The 19919-nt window shown below is 43.9% G+C and overlaps 1 protein-coding gene across 2 annotated transcripts in view; it reads right to left on the reverse strand.

Moving 5' to 3' along the window:
- si:dkey-100n23.5 overlaps positions 1 to 18773 on the reverse strand; it is a 47823-nt gene extending 29050 nt beyond the window's left edge. The window contains exons 1-9 of one of the 2 annotated variants that reach the window (XM_062402439.1): positions 18591 to 18773; positions 16156 to 16208; positions 14754 to 14808; positions 13664 to 13720; positions 13490 to 13550; positions 10929 to 11016; positions 7805 to 7894; positions 7227 to 7265; positions 2288 to 2366 (exon numbers count right to left, since the gene is read on the reverse strand). In XM_062402439.1, coding sequence (XP_062258423.1) covers positions 2288 to 2366; positions 7227 to 7265; positions 7805 to 7894; positions 10929 to 11016; positions 13490 to 13550; positions 13664 to 13720; positions 14754 to 14808; positions 16156 to 16208; positions 18591 to 18671 — 603 coding nt within the window. In that variant the 5' untranslated portion in view covers positions 18672 to 18773. Of the gene's footprint in view, positions 1 to 2287; positions 2367 to 7226; positions 7266 to 7804; positions 7895 to 10928; positions 11017 to 13489; positions 13551 to 13663; positions 13721 to 14753; positions 14809 to 15405; positions 15429 to 16155; positions 16209 to 18590 lie in introns of those variants that run through there. The other variant, XM_062402440.1, reaches the window with a different exon arrangement.
- Positions 18774 to 19919: the final 1146 nt, after the last annotated feature.

Raw genomic sequence — 19919 nt, forward strand, 5'->3', positions numbered from 1 at the left:
CACTGATAATAAGTGGCAATATCATTAGAGCTTCGGCCAGGTCTCGGGAGTGGGCGCCCGGCTTTTGTTGCAATTTTGCTTAACCCCCGACACAGGAAAGCAAGCAATTCAGCCAGTTAGGTGTCGAGGCACGAGGCTCAGGGAGGGAGGGAGTCGGCATGTAAAAAAAAAAAAAAAAAAAAAAAATCACATCCGTAAGACTAACGAGTCACCACACTCTGAGACATCTATGTCTGCCATGATCATGACTCATTATCTTTCAAACCTCTCAAGTTACTACAAGCTCACGACGTCACTCAGAGGGTTTCGCTGCTGTATGAGACGTGCACTCTCTAAACGGATTCCCACGCTACGGCCCATGATCCTGCGATCCCCTCTCTGACTCCGGAGAGCGGACAAACTTCTCCGTCCGGCTAACATCCTGCCTCTCCCTGCTCAACCGCCTCCTCTTTAGCCCTTTCCTCGTTGCATCGCCACCTACCCTGCTTTCAAAGCTTTTTGAAATTCTTTCAAGTGAGACAGCCTGCAGCTGAAAGAGAGATAAGGCTTGAGCTCTTCATAAATATGACAGAGAAAGCAAAACGGCAGAGTGAAGGCGGAGAGAGGGAGACAGACGTGGAGGCTGAATGGAGAATAGGGGGGTAAAGGGAAAAAGTAGAGGGGGAAGGAGTCCGAGACAGAAAGAGAGATAAATGGAGTTCGAAAAGGAAAAAGAGGAGGAGGGTGAAAATGAGAAAGGTGGAAAACCGAGATACAGAGAGACAAGGGGAAGAGGGACAGACGGCTGAATATGTGAGCTGAATGAGTTATGGGATGCGGGTTCAAAACCAGCTACATTCATTCATCCTTTCTTTTTTATCACGGTCATGATAAAGAGCTGAGTACCCCCCCCCCATCTTTCCCCCTTCCCTTTAGCTTCCTGCTTTCTGTCCCTGACGTCGCCGTCTGCAGCCCGGCTATCTGCAAAAATCTGTTTCACAGTCCCTGATGCTCAAACAGAGAATGTCAATGTTCATCACTGTGGCTTTAGCCTCGTTCTCTCTTCCTCTCTTTCTGTAAATTGATCAATAATTTCAAAATCCCACACACACAGTGTTGTAACGCAAGTCTGCTGGTGCCCCCTCCAGTGGCTTTTTGGCTACATTGTGGTGGTGTAAGATCGGGGGGAATGGCAGCCATGTGAGCTTTATGGAGTGCTGCCTCTGGCCTTCTGCTCTACTCGGAGCCAACACGGTGAGATCAACTAAGTGGTTAATTGATTAATCAGCAGATTAGTTGCTGTGGACGACACTTAAGTGATTGGAATGTCAAAATAGTGAAAAGTATCTGTCACAACAACAAAAAAATGCCAACGTGAAAATCTTCGAAATGTTGAGAAAAAAATAACAATCCCAAAATAAATGCCTACTGAGTTTAATTCAAAGAAGCCACACTTTTACTTTACAAACTGTCAAAATATGAAAATAATTCATTTGAAAGGTGATAGATGATATGTACAGACAGAGAATTATCATTTCCAAATTTGCTTCCAACCAGTGGCATGAAAGACGACATACAAACATGTTATCACCTGTGGTTATTACAGGCAAAAAAAGTTGATGATCTGAAATTAACAGTGGCTTAAAACATTGTGTAAGTATATTATGACTGGGATCTTAGTATCATAGCTGAGGCTTGCATTCCCTTTGGTTGTTGTCCTGCACAAGTTAATTGCAAAGAGCTGGAAATGCAGTTAAGTTCACTAAATAGAGATCAGACAGGTTTTAAACAACTAGGTCAGCCTTTACGGAAACGTATTGCAGTTCACAAACATACTACCTGGTTCGACTTTGACCCTACTTGTGTGTCTTGAAATGTACCTGAAATTGAAGTCGCTCGAACAACCTGTCTGTTTACAACCTGTTTGCTTATCTAAACTCTGTGTGTGTGTGTTTTGCCAGGTCACCATGATCATAAATCTCAGTGACAGTGGATTCAAATCATTAGAATTTGTGAGGATCTCCATTCGTTACTGTCATTTAAATATTTGGCAATGACAGAAAACGTGAATTGTATTTTATTTTTTTGTTCTCAGCCTGTTGCCAACTGTAAAATGATATCTCACACATAAAATTATTTTTGAGACCCTCCCTCCCAGGCATATAAATATAAAACAGGCAAGTGGCAATGCTGTCTCAGCTTTCACTGATGTCAGGTTTCTAAAAGGTCACAATGCGTTCGGATTCAGCTTAATTGCCACTGTGTTGGGTTGCCGCTGCTGCCCACTGGACGCAGGAGGATCACTTACCCTCTTATTGGCCACGCAGATGATCCTGGCGTAGCAGCAGATCATCAGAAAGATGAGGCAGAACAGCGGCACGTACCATCTGCGAAGCAAAGACAGAAATAGGATGTAAGATAACTGAGTGTTATCAAAAGATCAGACCATTGCTGTTGTTTCGTCTGTGAGGGTTGTTTTTCTTTAGTGCTGTTACAGGAACAGGAAGTTTGGAGAAGACCAAATGGAAATTTTTGCCTCTGTATAGAAAATATAAAATGAGGAAAAAAACACATGATTTGATGAAATACAGAGTCATACATCCAAATGCAGTCTAGAACATAATGAAATGTAAAGGCATACCAGGTGTCTGGCCAAAGAGATCAGCCCACAGAAGCTCATTAAATAAGATTCCCTGATCAGGATCATAACCGGAGGAAGCTATTGTTGTTAGATATGATTTGTTCTAGACTGGGACAGCAGCTTGTTCTGATATGCTCACTTTAATTGTTTTAACCCTGACATTAAAATACCGCAAAAAAACCGCACCTTTCTGTGCGGTTTTAAACATGAAACAACCCGTACATTTCTCTTGATGTTTCTAAAAACTCTTATTCTATATTGGAAAAATCCGATTGACACTAAACTAAACTGCTGATGTAATGGTAATTGGCATGTATTTATAGATGAACCTGTTTAACACTGGGTATAATTATTCTAGCTGGCCCCTGGCTCATAACCTCTGGACCTTGCACCTCAGCGAGTATTGATGAGAGGCAGACAAAAACAAAAGATAATGCCAGGAAAGTCACAACAGCTGAAATGCATGGCACTCCTATGGGATGAAGGGCTGACAATGGAGAGAGGCACGGCGGAAGAGTAACATGTCAGGTATTTCTGAGCAGATGAAAGCAAGCAAGACGAGCGAGGGAAACAGGGTGATGGGTGATGGCTTTGTTGGAATGGGAGCCTTGTGTTATGCAACCTCCGGGGAGGTGATGTAAGCTCAGAGGAGTGTCAGCCTCTCCTTGTAATCACGAAACAAGCCTTTGTCTCCCTTTGATCGACAAGTTCCTGGCCACCACTTCTCTGTTCAGCCTCAGTAACTCGGAGAAGTCACCCCAATTCCTGCCGAGCACCTGGCACGGAGTGCACCTACGTGATAAGCATAATGGATTGTGCAGAGGAACAACACCGAGAGTAATTATAGGCCTGATCATGATCAAGGAGGGGAAAAAAATCGGACATTTTAAACAGAGTCTAAGTCTGTCTCTGACCCATGCATACAGGGACGCCCCTAGTTTCACAGGAAAATGGATCGGGGGGGGGGGGGGTGTCATCGCTGTACCTGAAAAGTTCTAAACATTTCATCTTTTAGCAGCATCTCAATAGGCAAATATTAGGTCCTTGGCCTAATTCAACTTCGCCCACACATGTCATCAAAAGCCTCCGGGTCGAAAGAAACTCACTTAGTGTTATAAATTAAGCGTTTTACTGGCAGGGGAATCTGCGATGGTACACGCTTGTTCACAGCAGGAAATGGGGAATGGCCGCTTTACACATCATGTTCCTTCACGTCTTGCAGGGGATGTCGATATACACAACCCTCTTTGAACATGTGTGAGAGTGCACGTGTGTGAGTGCACGTGTGAGAGTGCACGTGTGTGTATGTGTCCACACAGGTTCAATAATGGCATGGGACAATGATGAAAGCGTTTCAGGGGAGACCTGTGCAGGCGTCACCTCTGTGATTTAATAACCTGATCACTGGAATAAACAGTGCCCAATTACGCCAGCGCACGTCCCGTTAATGATGGAGAGACGGGGTGCGGGGGGTTGGCGGAGAGGGGAAAGGAGGGGTGGCCTTTTTAACAATAGCGTGGAGGGGCTGCAAGGAGGAGAGAATGACGGGCGGCAGCTACAAAGTGCTCTAATTAGCATGATAACGATCTGCCATTAGAGTCCGCTGTGCTCTACAGCTGAGCACTACCCGGAGACAGAGAGAGAGCAAGAGGGGGGGAGCAAATTAGAGAGAGAGAGAGAGAGAGAAAGCGGGAGCGAGAGAGAGACTGAATTAAATCGCGGCAGGGAGAGAGAGAAAGGATTCGGAGTAGGCAGATGATAAAGGCGAAACGAGAATAGAGGTGAGGATGGAAAGATGGATGGATGATGGCAGATTGTGGGTCAGGACCAGAAAGCAGAAATAAGAAAGAAGTGCTGGGTGATTAAAAGACAGGGAGAGGGATAAGGTCACAGAGAGAAGGAAAGGAAAAGGAGAAAAAGGCTGCAGCCAATAGATCGACTACGGAAGGATAGATAGAAAGGTGGAAAATACAGACGGGGCTTCGAGATCTGGAGGAAAGTAAAACAGCGAGCAAAGGTGGAAAGCCTGAAACTGGCAGAAAGAAAGATCATCACAGATTCAATCTCCCTGTCTGAGCATGGCCTTCCCCCTGGTGCTGCTCTGAAGTGAAGAATGAGGCTTGGATGAAAGAGGCCTTAATTGAAGTGCTCGGTGGGAGATGAGAGTGCTGGTAGGGATCCAACTGTGCAGGGTTAGTGCTCAGCTGCAACTTTGACCCGCAAGATCCTACTGCTGAGTGAAAGTTCACGATCTACCTGTTCAACCACTTACACAGGGACAGGACAGAGAGGGAGGATACAGAAAGAGAAGAAAGAACATGATGTTTTGGGGTGTGGCTCTATAGATGCACAAATGTAAACATTAAAAAGGAGACAGGGCAAGAGAAAGGGATCAATCTATACCCAATGCAAAGCAGCAGAGAGATGTTAGTCTTCACCACCTGGTGGTAATGTGGAATGTGGAATGGTGGAGTGTTTGATGAAAGGTTAAATGGGCCACCACAGTTACATCAACTCATCCTGAGGGGAACATGAGTGATTGCAGCCAAAACTGTCAAACTTATGGTGACAATCATAGAAAACGCAAGTGCTTGATGGGTTGGTCATTGTGACGACACAAAGCCTTTCCCTTTCATTAATGCACTTGAGGTGCAATTCCTCGTGCAGTCCTTTCCTAAATAGTCGTGACGACCTGTTAAAATACAACCACACTGCTGGGAAAAAAGAATAGAAAAAGATGAAACACAAACAGAACAATGTTGATACTGGTTTGTTTACTTTAGGCAAACCGCTTGTGTGCGCTTCTTTTTCCACCACAATGCAATACAATTTCCCTCCGAGAGCCATCTGGGAATCTCTGTGCTCTGTCATCAAGGTGTCTGGGGAGACCCAATTTATGTTTGTCCTTTCAAACTGGACAAAAACCCGCGAAGATTAGTCCATTTCCCTCAGAGACCAAATGCTCATGTGTGCGAAGGACTCTGGAGTACTCCCAGGTTTTTACTATCTGGTGGACAAGCACATTTTGGCCCCTTTACTGATGTGATGCTATGACACACATCACGGAGGCAGCGAAGACTTGTTTCTTCTGTTGGAGTCTTTGCTATTTCACAATTATCCTCCATGACAAGCAGGGTTCCAGCACTGTTCAATTGGTGTAGAAATGTAATTGCCATAACGCTTTCTTCGGTTTTACAAAACCGGTTTTCACGCACGTTGGTGTTTAGACAATGAGGTGTAAGATAGGTATAGGATTCCGGTTCTGGGGACAACGACTGCACACAATTTCATGCCACCCATCCAGCAGAGGCGTCAGTGTTGAACCAAACGCCGACTTTGCCATCCCTGCATACAGAACCATTCCGCTTGCATTACCCTGCTAATTATGTTAATCTCTTGTGAGCGTCATGTTCTCTGTCGTGACGGGGACCTCTAAGAGCTGTGACTCAGCTAAGCCTGAGTGCTTCCAACTGCTGACTCAAACCCTGAAATTCCGCACCTCGGTCACACAGCGTTGTCCTCTGCTTTCCATTCTCCTTCCTCTTTCATCCTCCTTCACATCCTCTTCCTCCTCATCCGAGCCTTCCCCGCCTCCTCTGTCCTGTCTGCGCGCTTCGCTGAACTCTGATGAAGACACACTACGGGGCGTGGGCCGAGACGAGGGCAATTTATTTCTCTGACTCTCCTCGGCTTCCCGTGCCAGTGTGCCGCTTTCCTGCTCGTGATGAGTAATTCTCCATCTCTCTAACTACACCCCTTATGTCTCTCCTCCCACCTTTTCCACTTTTCACCTTTAATACTACAACCTCTGCCCTCCCGCATCTCCCCCGGCGAGCAGTCAGCAGGGTGCGCGTGTTTGAGTGTTTTTTTTTTCCTTTCCTCCACGGGTGCTGCCTTGGCCTCTAATCTCTTGTCTGGTTTGATGTAATTAGAGCTAATGAAGATTCCCTGATCCTGTGAGCAGCTCGTCCCCCCGGGCCACGACAGCATGGAAAACTAGAAAGAGCCGCAGAGCAAAGGAGCACTGATAAAAGAGACACAGGCTCGTTTAGCACAGCTGATAGCTATGTGTTGTTCTGCATGTGAGTCTAAGTGCACACTTATTTGTTTAGAAAGATTGATTCCCTACTGAAACTGTGAGCAGCAAGGCGATTACCTTGGCTGGTGGTGTGGTATTGCCGTGTGCACCGGCACAGGGGGTGTACATGCGTGCATGTGTGTGTGTTTAAAAGTCTGCGCCGGTGGGATTGGAAGAGCCCTTGCAGACTTAGGGCCAGTTGCAGAAAGCAGTAGACAGGCATAATCCTTCATAGCCGTCCTAAACACTTAAATACACAGTGTAGCAACCCCCCTAAATCTGACAAGGCAGAGGCAGATACAGACACATCCACACGTGCGCACACACGCACACAAGCGCGCGCACACACACACGCACACGCACACAGGCGCAGACACACACACATATCTTGGCCTTACACCAAGAGGGAAAAAACCCTGCCGGCTCCCTTGACATGCAACCCTTCACATTTCCCCGTGGAGACAGCCCTCCCCCCTCCCTCCCCCAGGAGGGGAAGCTTTGATGGCAGCGCTGAGAGGGTCTACTTACATCCCAAATCTCCAGGCTACGTGATCGTCTGTGATCCAGCTGGGGGAAGAGGAAGAGAGAGAGAGAGAGAGACGGGGAGAGAGAGAGAGAGGGGGAGAGAGACAGGGAGAGAGAGGGGGAGAGAGCGATGAGAGGGTTACAAAAGAATGGAAGAGTGTGAGCGGAAGAGAGACTTGTGTGACTGCGGAGGGGAAAAGCTGTGCCGCTGTAGCTATTAATAAGACAAGAGTGGAAAGAGAGAGCCGAGCCTGGAGATTAAGGCTCTGTCCCAATTCTCATTGCACGTCCTCCTCTCCTCGGCCTCTTCCCCTTTTTTCTCACCCCCTTAACTACCTTCCAAACAAATAATGCCTTTCCTATTCACCGCAAGAACTTGGGGGGGGGGGGCGTTTTTAGCTGTTCAAGGATGAGCTGATAATTGCCAATTTTTATAGAATAAAACCATGTGAGGGACAAAGCTCGGCTGGAGCTGGAACGAGGCCAGAGCTGTGGCCTTCTTGCAAAGTAAAGACATTTCACAGAACATATACGGGGACTGGCTCACAAAAAAAAATTGATGGACTGTTGGCCGTACTCACCACCATGCTCCCGCGGGGCCGTAGTAACCCTTCAGCAGGGGTAAAGAGGCCATGACCAGAGGGACCCCCCACGCCACCAGATGGTAAAACCTGATAAAGGGGAGACATTTATTTCATTATGAGCAGAGTATAGGGAGCTATGCCCCTGAGAAAAAGCCCTATGACTAAATCAATCATTTTCTACTTCGCTTCATCCCTCTCCGTTGGCAATCACATCGGGATCATTTTTAAGGTGCAGATCCCGATACGGCCAGACCGCCAATTACTCATGGTAAACCATAACTATCCTCACTGTTGTGGAAAACAGAATTAGCAGAGGAGCTGTGTGAAACAAAAAGCACAGAAAGGATGCAAATTCTCACCAGGCAGTGTAAGTTGTGGCATAAAAATATGCATATGGTATAAAACAGACTATGATCATAGACCAAGGTCATAGAGGAAAAAAGTTGCAGTCTGGAAAAAACAATCATCGGCGATTTGCCATTTAAGAAGTTTGAAAAATCTCAATAATGTGACGGTGTGTATCTGATATATGAGGTGTGTGCTCCAGTGTCTTGGGCGTCAGTGTGAGCGTCGATACTTTATAGAGCTAAGAGTGTCGCCTGGTCAATAGAGTGGGAGTCCTGCCCTGACTTGTTCCAAGTGCGGTCAATCGAGCGGTGCCGACACAGCTGAGACATGCTCAATCCCTCTCGAGTTGTGCGACACACACACACACACACACACACACACACACACACACACACACACACACACACACACACACACACACACACACACACACACACACACACACACACACACACACACACACACACACACACACACACACACACACACACACACACACAACCCCCCCCCCAATCTGATGGACAGCAGTGCGAGTGTGTGGGAGGTGGTGGAGGAAAGGAGATGGCTGGTGGTTTAAATAGAACAGAATGGTGGGTGGGAAAGAGACATAGGAAATGTATAGATCCAGGGAGAGAGTGCGCTTAGATCGAACACGAGCAAGTGTGAGAGAGAGTGAAAAACAAGGTAGACGAAGGGGGAGAAAAAGGAAAAAGTGAAAGACCTAAAAACGCGGATGCAATCGAGCAGCGGAGCGAGCAAAAGAGGACAGCGAGGGAGGGAGGGAGCGAGAGAAAGAGAGAGGGAAGGAGAGATAGAGGGAGAGAGAGAGTGTGTGGTGGTGGGAGGAGGGATACAAATGGTGAAATCAGTGCTTCCAGTTCATGGCGTGACGATTGGGGCAGGGAGGGGGGGCTTGTCAGGAAATCAATGTGGAGAGCTTGCAGACCCACAGACGCACACGCACGCACTCACGGAGGCGCACACACACACACACACACTTTGAGAGCGAGATGTCGAGGTCTGGAGCAGCGCACAACATGAGCCTAATGAGGCACAGCAGGACTGCTCTGCGCTCTGCATTTCACACACCTGCACGCACGCCAACGTGCAGACACACACACGTGCAAGCTCACTAGGAAATCTCTCCAGAGGCTCAATCTCATTTCTCACCACCTCACACTGCTTCCTCTTACGCTCCGTCTTCGCCGCTATCTCTGTGCCCTCCGCGCAGCAGATTCAGTTTGCCTGAATCCATCCATCAAATACGTAAAAATAGATGCACGCGTGCACATACACACACAAACGCACTTCCCATCCTCTCTTGCATCCTCTTCAATCACTCTTAGATCATCCAGTCTCCCTTCTCCATCTCCTCTGGCGATTTTTTGTTCATTCATAAACCATCACACTGTGCCGTCACTGTGTGTGCGTGCGTGCGAGAGGGAGGGTGGGAGGTTGTGTTCGGGGGCTGAGGGGTAATTGTGCATGCATGCAAAGCCACATACTCGCCTGCCGAAACACATACAGCTTATCTCTGTGCAGTCAAAACACGACAGCCCCCCTGACGCCTCGTCCGCGCTTTGCTCTAACCTATTAAGTGCAGTGGGGGGGGGGGTTTTCTCGCCACGTCATGTGCGACCGGCCAAAAAGATAAAGACTTCGATCATCCTCCGACCTTACTCTCTCCGGTGTTACAAGAGGTGTGCAGCTCATAAGCCTGTGAAGTGAGCTGAATTTAGCCTGCCCCCTTCTCCTCACCTATAAGGGCATCTTCTTCTGAGTTATAGTTCTATTATATCGTCTGGCTTATTGCTAATCACTGCCGGGAAACCCCCACGGGATGGGGATGGGGGGTAGCAGACACGAAGCCACGAACAATGGCCTTGACTTAGCACACAGCGGTGCTGCAAACTTGTTAAATCTGCCTCTTTTTTTGCCCACGGAGCGCATTTTCTTTCAGACTGCATGTTTGTGTCAGAAAGCTCCGTGCTAGGAATGGAAAATGAGAAAATAGCTCACACCAACACAAGCAAATTCACACGCGCACTGTGGAGACTGCTCATGGGAGTTTGAGCGACAGAAACACCGCGCTGCAAAGCGTGAAGATGGGTGCGCACACACACTCGCTCTGAACGGCTGAAACCCACTCCCTTTTCAATTAGAGCGTCGGCTGGCTGGAACAGAAAAGGAGGAGGGGGAGGAGGAGTGTGGGGGGGGGGGGGGGGGGGGGGGGGGGGGGGGCTGTCAATGCTCCGCGGGGAGACACATGCTCCGGCAGACCAAACACATGCACACACATAAACACACAAAGTGGCCGCAACAAAACAAAAGGCAAATGTACATTCAGAGGAAGACATACAAGCAAACGCATTACAGAGAATATTTAAATAATTAATCAATTAGTGGATCAACACAATAAAATGTGCAGCTAATTTAATAACTGATAATTAAACATTGTCAATTTTCATTTCTTTTTATAACTTTTGGTATTTTTAAATGAATCACACTTTAGCTCAAAACAAATGATCAGCTCTTTTATGCTGTTTATGTTCTTATCGAGTTTTTTGTTTTATTGTTTGTCGGTGCATGTCTTTTTTATTTTTTTGGTCCAGTTTTAGTTACTAAACCAAGTATCCTAGCGGATGAAATGGAAATCTATCTGAATTTTTCCCTGACATTTTATTAAGCAAATCATTTTTTATATATCAGCGGGAGGATGGGGGGGAAGAAAATATATTCATGAAAGAAATCCAGCTCCAAGTTTCCTACTCACATCTCAAATCTGTTGGTGCTAATTTCTCGGACCAGGTTGAGGTACAGGTTCAGAGTGATGAGGCAAACCCAGGCCAAGGCGCTCCAGTCTGCGGACACAAACACAGGAAAACCACAAGGTCAAATTACAACACTGGCCGCTGCCACCCAACATGCACCTGCAAATGTGCATCCAATGTATGAGGGTGTATGAGGGTGTGTGTGTGTGTGTGTGTGTGTGTGTGTGTGTGTATCTGTGTGTGCATGTGGCCCAATTTTTGATAAATGAAGGTCCATTCTGCAGTAATATGAGGGAAACCTGTGGCTCAGGGTGATGGATGAGAGGGGGGAGCTCCGAGAGAGATAATGATGAACTGTGGAAAAGCAGAAGGGAGATAGCGCGGGAGTGGGGGCGAGAGAGAGAAAGGAAGGGAAAGAGGAGGAATAGAGTGAGCCGTGGGGAGGTGGGGGTGTGGGGGCCAACAGAGTGGACGAGATCCGAGGGTGTAAAGACGCCAGGAAGAAAAGATGAACTGAAGAAAGGGAAAGGAAGGTGAAGTAGGCAGAGGGGCAAAAATATGAATGTTTTTTACAGAGACAAGGAGGAAAGTCGAGAAGGATCGTTTGCGATTTCTGCCCCCGTATTCAGTCACTTTCCTACGTGTGTGTATGTGTGTGTGTGTGTGTGTGTGTGTGTGTGTGTGTGTGTGTGTGTGTGTGTGAGTTTCTGTTGACAGGACAGGCAGGGCCGGTAGTCACAATGATGGATTCTTTGCGTCGCATACTCAGTTTACTCAGTTTCACCACACACCCACCCCACACACACATACACACAAATATACAAAGCACACACTCTTCTCACACTCAGGGAACCTTTAGGAAGAGCTCTCAGTGACTAAGAAAGAAGGAGGCTGGCCGTCAATGTCATCAACACAATAAATCACCGTCCCTGTGATTGCGAAGCCGTCTTATATAACCAGGAAGCAGTCGGGGCTTCGCTTTAGCTCGAAAACACCACCTGTCCTGACGCTGCCCCTGCTACCGTCTTCTTCCTCCATTTCAAACACATTTCATAAAATTTTATTGGTCGGAGTTAAAAGCAGAGCTGTGCTTCTCCGGCACCCACTAGACCTGACGCTTCGCAACAGAACAAAGTGCCTGTTCAGCCACTGTTTATGTACAGCCGTTTGTCCTCGGCGTGAGGATCCTCATGATAAACCGAGGTGACACGCACAAACCCTGCGGCAGTAACTCACTGCCCATTACCCTCTACCCATCTGAGTGTGTGTGTGTGTGTGTGTGTGTGTGTGTGTGTGTGTGTGTGTGTGTGTATGTGCTTGTGTGTCTGTCTGCGGAGCAAAAGCAACAAAGGGCGAAAACAAGCCTGGTTAAGTGTCGTATTAGCAACCGGTCTTAACTAAGAATCTTGGTGCTAATTAATGCTAAAGGAGCTGTAATTACAGCAAATGCCAGCAATGCAAATAAAACCAGGATTTCCCTGGTGACAAAAAAAATCTGTCTCATCAGTACACATAAACACAATATAATTGACTATGATTAACTATAATGAAATGCTGCAGTCCTGTCTTGTCATTGGAGGAAAATGATCTCCTCATACAGGAGAGGGTGATGACACGCTGAGGAATCTGGTTTGAGGTCAACCCTATGAGCTGTCAATAAGTAAACAACAGTGTTGTGACTCCCAAGTGTTACACCATCACTATGGGTGTGGTTTCCTTATGGGTGTGTTGTGGGAATCTTCCTGAATGATGAACAGGTTTACCTGCAAGCATCGACAGCTAGTGAACAATATCAAATCAGAAGCAAATGTACACCCCTTTATTTTGAATAGGACACAAAGGTTGAGTTGGTGATATAAATGCAATTTAAGCTCTAATGCTCAAACCATCCACCAAGGCCCCGCCTTACAGCTAAGCCCAAAAAAAAATGTAGATCAGGAAATCATATCTCCAGTGTGGAAGAATGGATTTTGATTAAAAAAAAAGACTAACCAAATTGAAGCCTACTCCCTCATGAAATGTAAATCCTCTAGATTCAGTCCAGATTCTTAATTTGATCTGCATCACATTGCAATAACAGTTTCTGGACCTTTTTCAGCTTTGTTAAGTTCCAGCATCCTGTGATTTGGGAAGACAAGTTGTCAAAGAAGATTTACAGCTGTAGAGATTTACATTTTACGAAAAGTGGTGGACTCAAAACTGTGGACTCATGAAAATGTTGTGGAATTTAAAAATCCTTGCCCTTATCTCCCCTTCTGTTGACACCTTATTCTGCAGTGTTTTGATATTACGTATGTTGTTGATTTGGAGCCACACAAATAAAACTGAAATGAACTGGAAAGAACTCCACACCTTACATTCCAAAAAGCTCTGGATGAAAGATGTTATGAGCTGGAACAATCAGTGTCGAGACGCTTTTTGTTCCCAAGCCAAAAAACCTAACCGACAAAGCTGTATTATTTTCCACTGTGATATACGAGCTCCTCGGCAGATGTCTTTGCTGGCGTACTCGTCTCTATTGTGCAAAGTTTGCTTGTGAGTAATTAATTAAATTAGGTCTTACCAAAGTAAGTTAGCCACCAGGCCTGGAAGTCACAAAGAGACCCCTCTGGATGGGAATCACCCTGGGTGAAGGAAGGACAGAAGAGCACAGACAGACATGTTTCACCAACCTCGAAATAAAAAAAAAAAAAAAAGAATATTTGCGCATTTAGTGAAACCGACAGGAGAAACTCACCATGACATATGCTACGCTGTCGAAAAAGGCGGCGACAGTCAAGCTGAGAATCATTTTCTGTACAGAGAAAATTAGAGAACGACATGAAAAGGGATGCCAGTGCATTTATATTCACACAGAGCGAGAAGGGCAAACCACAGATCAAATGATCACTGATGTGGCTGACAGCATGGGATTCGACGTCCCTGGTGACAACTCGCTGAACATATCACAGTGGGGAGAGTCTTCTTAATTCCCTCTATACAAACCGAACTCAATAGGTTTTTATGGGAATAAATCAATAATCTGCCTGCTTCAGAATTTTAAAAGGGTATTTGCTATGAATGCCAGCTGTCACTTTTTTACTTGACTGTGACTATAGGGGTGGATGTGGTAGGTGCATAAAGAGACACAAGGAGCTTTGTGGCAATTTCAGTCCTCCAGTAATGACCCTGGCACGGCTGCAGAGGAAGCGCTTAGATGGGGGACGAGGAGGAGGAGACAGAGGAGAAGAGCACGGGAGGGCCACAGGGCGCTAAAGACTATTGACTGACAGATAACCTTTGTGTGGAGTGGAGGTAAGGAGAGGGTTTGTGTGGTGTAAGAGGAGGAGGTGGAGGAAGAGGAGGGAGGAGGAAGGAAAGGCCACTGTATTCGACCTGGTCTGAAGGTAATAGGATCCATCAGAGCCCTGTGTTAAGCTGTCACTTACTTTCTGATTAGGAGGATAACGCGAGGCACTGCTAAACCTGACAGACCTGCTGGACCGGCTTCAAAAACAGAAACTAGCTCCACAGTTCACAAAGTGTACGCTCAACCCCACACCGAAATGTATGGAATGTAATGTATGACAGGAAAATTATCACCCCAAAAAATAACTAGTGTAAATCACTTCAGAGGAAAAAGCAGAGGACGGGAGTCATTACCACAGAATTACCACGAGTCACTTCACTTCACAACTGATCAATCTGTGCATTTTAAATGGGTTCAATTGTACCAGGATTTACCAGTGCTAATATAACGTATAATATGCTATTCCTGTGGCAACAAAGTTTTTGAAAAATGGTAACAAGAAGGAAAACATACTGTACATTGTAGTGTACAACTTTACCTGAGCCAAAGAGTGATATCTGCGAAGCAGCCAAATCACAAACAGCATGAAGAGGCTAAGGGAGAAAAGACATCAGCAGTGAAATGTTTCTCGTTAATTGCAGGGGTCAGTAGAATGTCACTCAGTAGATTAGATATGTCAGCCACGGCCCATAATTCCCCTTTAAATCCATCAGGCTGCACCTAATTGTTCACATAGATATCAGTGCCCTGAATGTGCCTGACTTTTTCAATCTAGATTCATTAATTATTCACTGTGAAAGTAGTAAAACAAAATAAAAAATCGTCCTATCTTGCAAAGTTAAAGACAGTGGGAAATATTCCTGGATCTGCACCAAATTGTTATGGGTTCTCGCCCAACCCATAAAATATCCTTCCACCAAGTTTCGTGGAAATCAGTTCAATTGTTTTTGTGTAATCTTGCTTACAATCGAACCAACAAACAAACAGACAGGGCTGATAACCTCCACAGCAGAGGTAACAATTTCAGCAGGACAGGGCGTTAACAGCTGATTTACTTATTGCACATAAATGTATCATTAGACCTGGGACACTAACACCTTCAGGCTACCTTCCAAACTGTCTTGCTATTCTTTAGTTTGCCGTAAGATCCCTAGTCTCCCTGTTTTGACTGAAACTAATGAAAGGTGTACCTGAGTCAGAAAACCTGCCAAAGACCTGCTTAGCGATATTTGAAGGGCTGAATCTCTGCCAGAAGGAAACCTGCGCAGAAAGATATCAAAGCCAGTGTGCTGACGTGCACTTTATCAAATGTCTATTAGATGCCACGTCCAGAATAACAACTGATGGTTGAAACAAATGGGAACCCTCAGAGGATTTCTTTGCAATAATGAATAAACGTTTACCAGCAGAGATAATAATTTCCCTTGCAAGTTTTTTTAAATTAATGTTCCATTAAACTGATGAAGAATGTCATTCTGTAGTCGATAGCCTTGGGCCTGAGTTAAAGACACTTCATTGAGTTTCATTAGAAAACTAGCTTTTAAATGCAAATCCTTAGCAGATAATTCTGTAGTTACATTCACCACTTTGGAAAAACTGGATAGGCCAACAATAGATGTAATTTAGGGGACAAACATTTCTAGCAGGACAAGGTGTGGCCAATAAAAAAACACTGCAAACAACATACGCTAAAACTTAAAACCGACTTGAAAGAGAATTTCAGAGACACGGCCTCTTATCATTCACAGGGTTAGTGTAAAGGACCATTTACATCGCCAAACCCTAAAGTCCAGAGTTTAGTGAAAGTTTAAATGAAACTCATCATAGACAGAACAAATATATAATATGTCAATATATCCCTGAATTATACTTTGTTCTGATGTTAAATACAAGCGAAGGACACATGTCAAAACAAAGAAACACTATGAGGAAATATTTACCATCCTGCTAAGGAGATGGTGCCTGTGGCTCGTTTTACAGTTAAAATCACCACCTGTAAATCAGAAACAACACATTATTAATGAAGACAACATACTTATACATACTGTGTGATATTTTAGTCTGACAAGAGCTGTAGAGATTCGAAAGTGTCATCGTTTAAATAAGATTAGAAATAACATGATTTACAGGACTGCCTCTTGTTGTGTCAGGTCTTTTTCTTGTGTGCGTGCCTGAAAGCACACGAGAAGTTAAAGGAAATATTGGAACAAAAATACTTCCTGATTTGCGTACATATATGGAAAACCGCAAGGATTCGCAATGTAAAGGATTCACAACTTGGTAGAACCTCAGACATCTGATGTGTTGTTGAATCACCTCCACATGCATTTCCCCCATTCCAACCCACTACATAGATAACACAGACTGCTGTTATAAGAAAGCTGAAGGGAAAGATACACTGACATGCCTGTGTGTTTACTGGGCTAGAACCTGACACACTACATATTTTGTGCAAAGCCACATCCAACCTGAAACTGATCGAGCTACACTCGGAGAGGATATGAGAAAAGAAAAGTAAATCAAAAGGAAGAATGTAAGGAGGAAGACATACATGAGTCAGTCCTGTCAGTTTCAGAGAAATGATACTCCTCCAACCACTGACGAGTCACAACAAAGAGCTACCTGGGATTTGTCTGGTGACCTGCAATTAGCTTTGTAAGAACAGATGCTGTTGTCTGTAGAAATCAGGCACATCTATTGCCTAAAACAGGACAAATCTAGTGTAAGATCCGACTCACTGAAGAGAGTATCCCACCTTTAACCAGTGTATGACTGTTTTAAGTACTTTTGAATGATTGTTTCCAATATGGAGGAGCAGGGGTGATAAAAAGGCTCTAACTTTTCACACTTTGGTATAAATTGTTTTCATGAATAGTGCATTAGTGATCTTGCCTTATGAATTGTTTATTATATGACTTTTGGAAGAGGTTTTTTTCCTCAAGTCACAAAAATGGTTCATATTTATCTTGGGCAATGTAAACAGTATTAATACAAGATGATCCAAAGAATAAGCAATGATCACCTTATGTCGTCTTATAGTATAAATGAAGATTTGACTGTCAATTTCAAATGAGTGAAGTATGCAACTAATGTACGGAACTCAATTAATCTACCTATTATCTTCTAATTTAATTTTATTAAGAAGCTCAAACTGGGAAATGTTGCAGGCAAAATATGAAAATGTTGCACATAATAAATTTAAAAAATGTCCAGTTTTTTGGCCATTGACTAATGAACTTAGTAATTCATCATTTTGGTCTTGGTAAATTCAGTATAGACACATAAACACGAATCCTGTAAATTCGCTCAAATAACAAAGAAAAAATAGCACCTTGGCATGTTATCAGCTGACTAGTTTACCTTCATTGGACTTCAAGTGTTTGATTTACTTAGTAACCTTCACTTGAATGAATGAGCATTGACATTTTGCCAATACTCCAAACACATATGGGACAATAAGGACAGTGGATTCATGCGTGAACTCTCATTTCATCTTCAAGTTTCACAAGAGGTGAGATGCAAAACCGGTATCTAGCAGAGTCGGAGGGTCTACAACACTGATTTATTGCTAGCGACTGTGATGGATTGTTTGTCACTTAAGGAGATATTTGGGCCCTGAGCAGGACGACATTACTGCAGCATTCCTCCTGTGATATTTGAGCCCACAGAAGGGATGATGACACGAAGCCTCAAGCTGCTTACATGCAAATATACTCCTCCTCACATCAACAGCAGCAGAGACTGACTCTGTCCCTCTAATCTGAAAAACTTTATTCAGCTATCATGGATCCAATCCGTGTATTTCCTGACAAAGTTATTGGGAACATAAGGGAAGAATTGAGCAGTTTAATAACCAGCTTTTTACACTGATGCAAAGATGGAGACCAAACCAGCTGTAAGTTGGATACATACAGCTTTTTTTTAAATAGGAAAAGCAGTTAAATGGAGTGTTTTTGTTTGATAAATAACACGTACAAGGTGGATTTAAAACATGACCAAGGCTTCTAACACACATGTGCGGGAAACAAGTGGCTCAAAAGACGTGAAGTTGTTGGTTTAATGTTAAAGTTGTCGTTAGCTGTAAGCAAGCTACTGTCGTAGGGAAAATATAACGTTATCTCATAGTCAACAGGCTAATAAACAGCTAGTGAGCCTGTTGATGACTGTATCGTGACAGATGAGCCCGGGAAACAGGCTAATCGCCAATAATCGCTAAATCTATCGATCATGTATTAACCCATCAGGAGCAGTCACTAATAACCAATTCCAGCAACAGTCTTGAGGGGAGCCAACAGTGACACGTTGCGAAGCTAACTACCTAATTAGCCCCGAAGCTAAAAAGAAAACAGAGCACACAGTGACGTTAGCTACTTACGCATCGATAGTCTTCAGAATGTGTATTAAAAAATACGCAGCGCGAATCGTTACTTGTTGACTGTGCATGTGCAGTGTCCATTTTTACTCAAAGTTATCTATTTTAGATGATTTCGCATCAGTTTTGTTTTGTTTTGCTGTAGCTTTACTTGTACTTCCTGTTTCTACGGCGCGCAGGCAGGGACAAAATACAACAGTTGCGCGTTTGAGTCGAAGTGTTGCTAGCGAGTCAGAAGACTTGAATTGTATAAATATGCTGTTTAAGAAAGTTAGAGCCAGAAGTTGTCTATTATATAAAAAACATTTATTGGTGGTGGAATATCCCTAAATACTTTATCATCCTGTATTTATTGCAAGGTTGAGGCAGATGTATTTCATTTTATTTTATTTATAGCACATCAGCATTTTATTTATGTGGTAAACTGCTGCTAATAAATCTACTCCACTATTGGATATTTTTGTGTTACTTATGTATTCCTTTGTTTTGCTGCTCTATACCTCTAAAACCAGAGGGAAATATTATAGCTACTTTATTGTTACTTGACACTACTTTTAATTCAACAAACTATCAAGGCAATGATACAGATTAAAAGTCAACAGTGTGTTGATTTCCACTAACTGTAACATTCAATACTCTTTGTATTCAATACAATATAATAAAATATCATGCCTAACAAATTTAAATCTATAAAAAACTCATCATATGAATTATAACAATATCACTTTACTCATTTTGCCGCACAATGAATACCACTTCAAAAAAACACATATTTTAATAACACCTACTTTTTTAATATACATTTATTGCACCTATATTTGTTTATTTTTTTACTAATACCAAAGCACCAGTTCATCGTCCAGTGATCTGCTGCTAAAAAGTTACAAAAATCTCAATGATCCCAACTTGAATATACCTTAGATGGAAACAACAACACCCAAGTTTTTGTGACAGCCGCAGCAGTGTTTCTATGAGCAAAACACATTGGATACTGAAACATAGTATATTAGCAATAGCCTCTGTATTCACCTTAGGTTACTGATAAGATAATCTCTTCTCTATGTATGTTTTTAGAAACTAGTAACTTCATGTGAAGTCTAAAACAACAAAGCATGTTACCTTTTCCATAAAGGCCAATAGCAGTGTGGCTGCATTGCCTGAGAAGAGTCGCAATCAGATAGAAAAAGGAATTTAGAAGGTGTGTCGCTTTGAAGATGGTTGAGAAGTTTTGCTCGACTTGAACTATTTTTCTCTGACTTGAAACAGCTTAAGCCTGATAAGGGAAACTGTAAAAGATCTAAAATCTACATTAAAAAAAAATCTACATCTAAA

The sequence above is a fragment of the Platichthys flesus genome, chromosome 13, assembly GCF_949316205.1.
Source record: "Platichthys flesus chromosome 13, fPlaFle2.1, whole genome shotgun sequence".
Lineage (NCBI taxonomy): Eukaryota > Metazoa > Chordata > Actinopteri > Pleuronectiformes > Pleuronectidae > Platichthys > Platichthys flesus.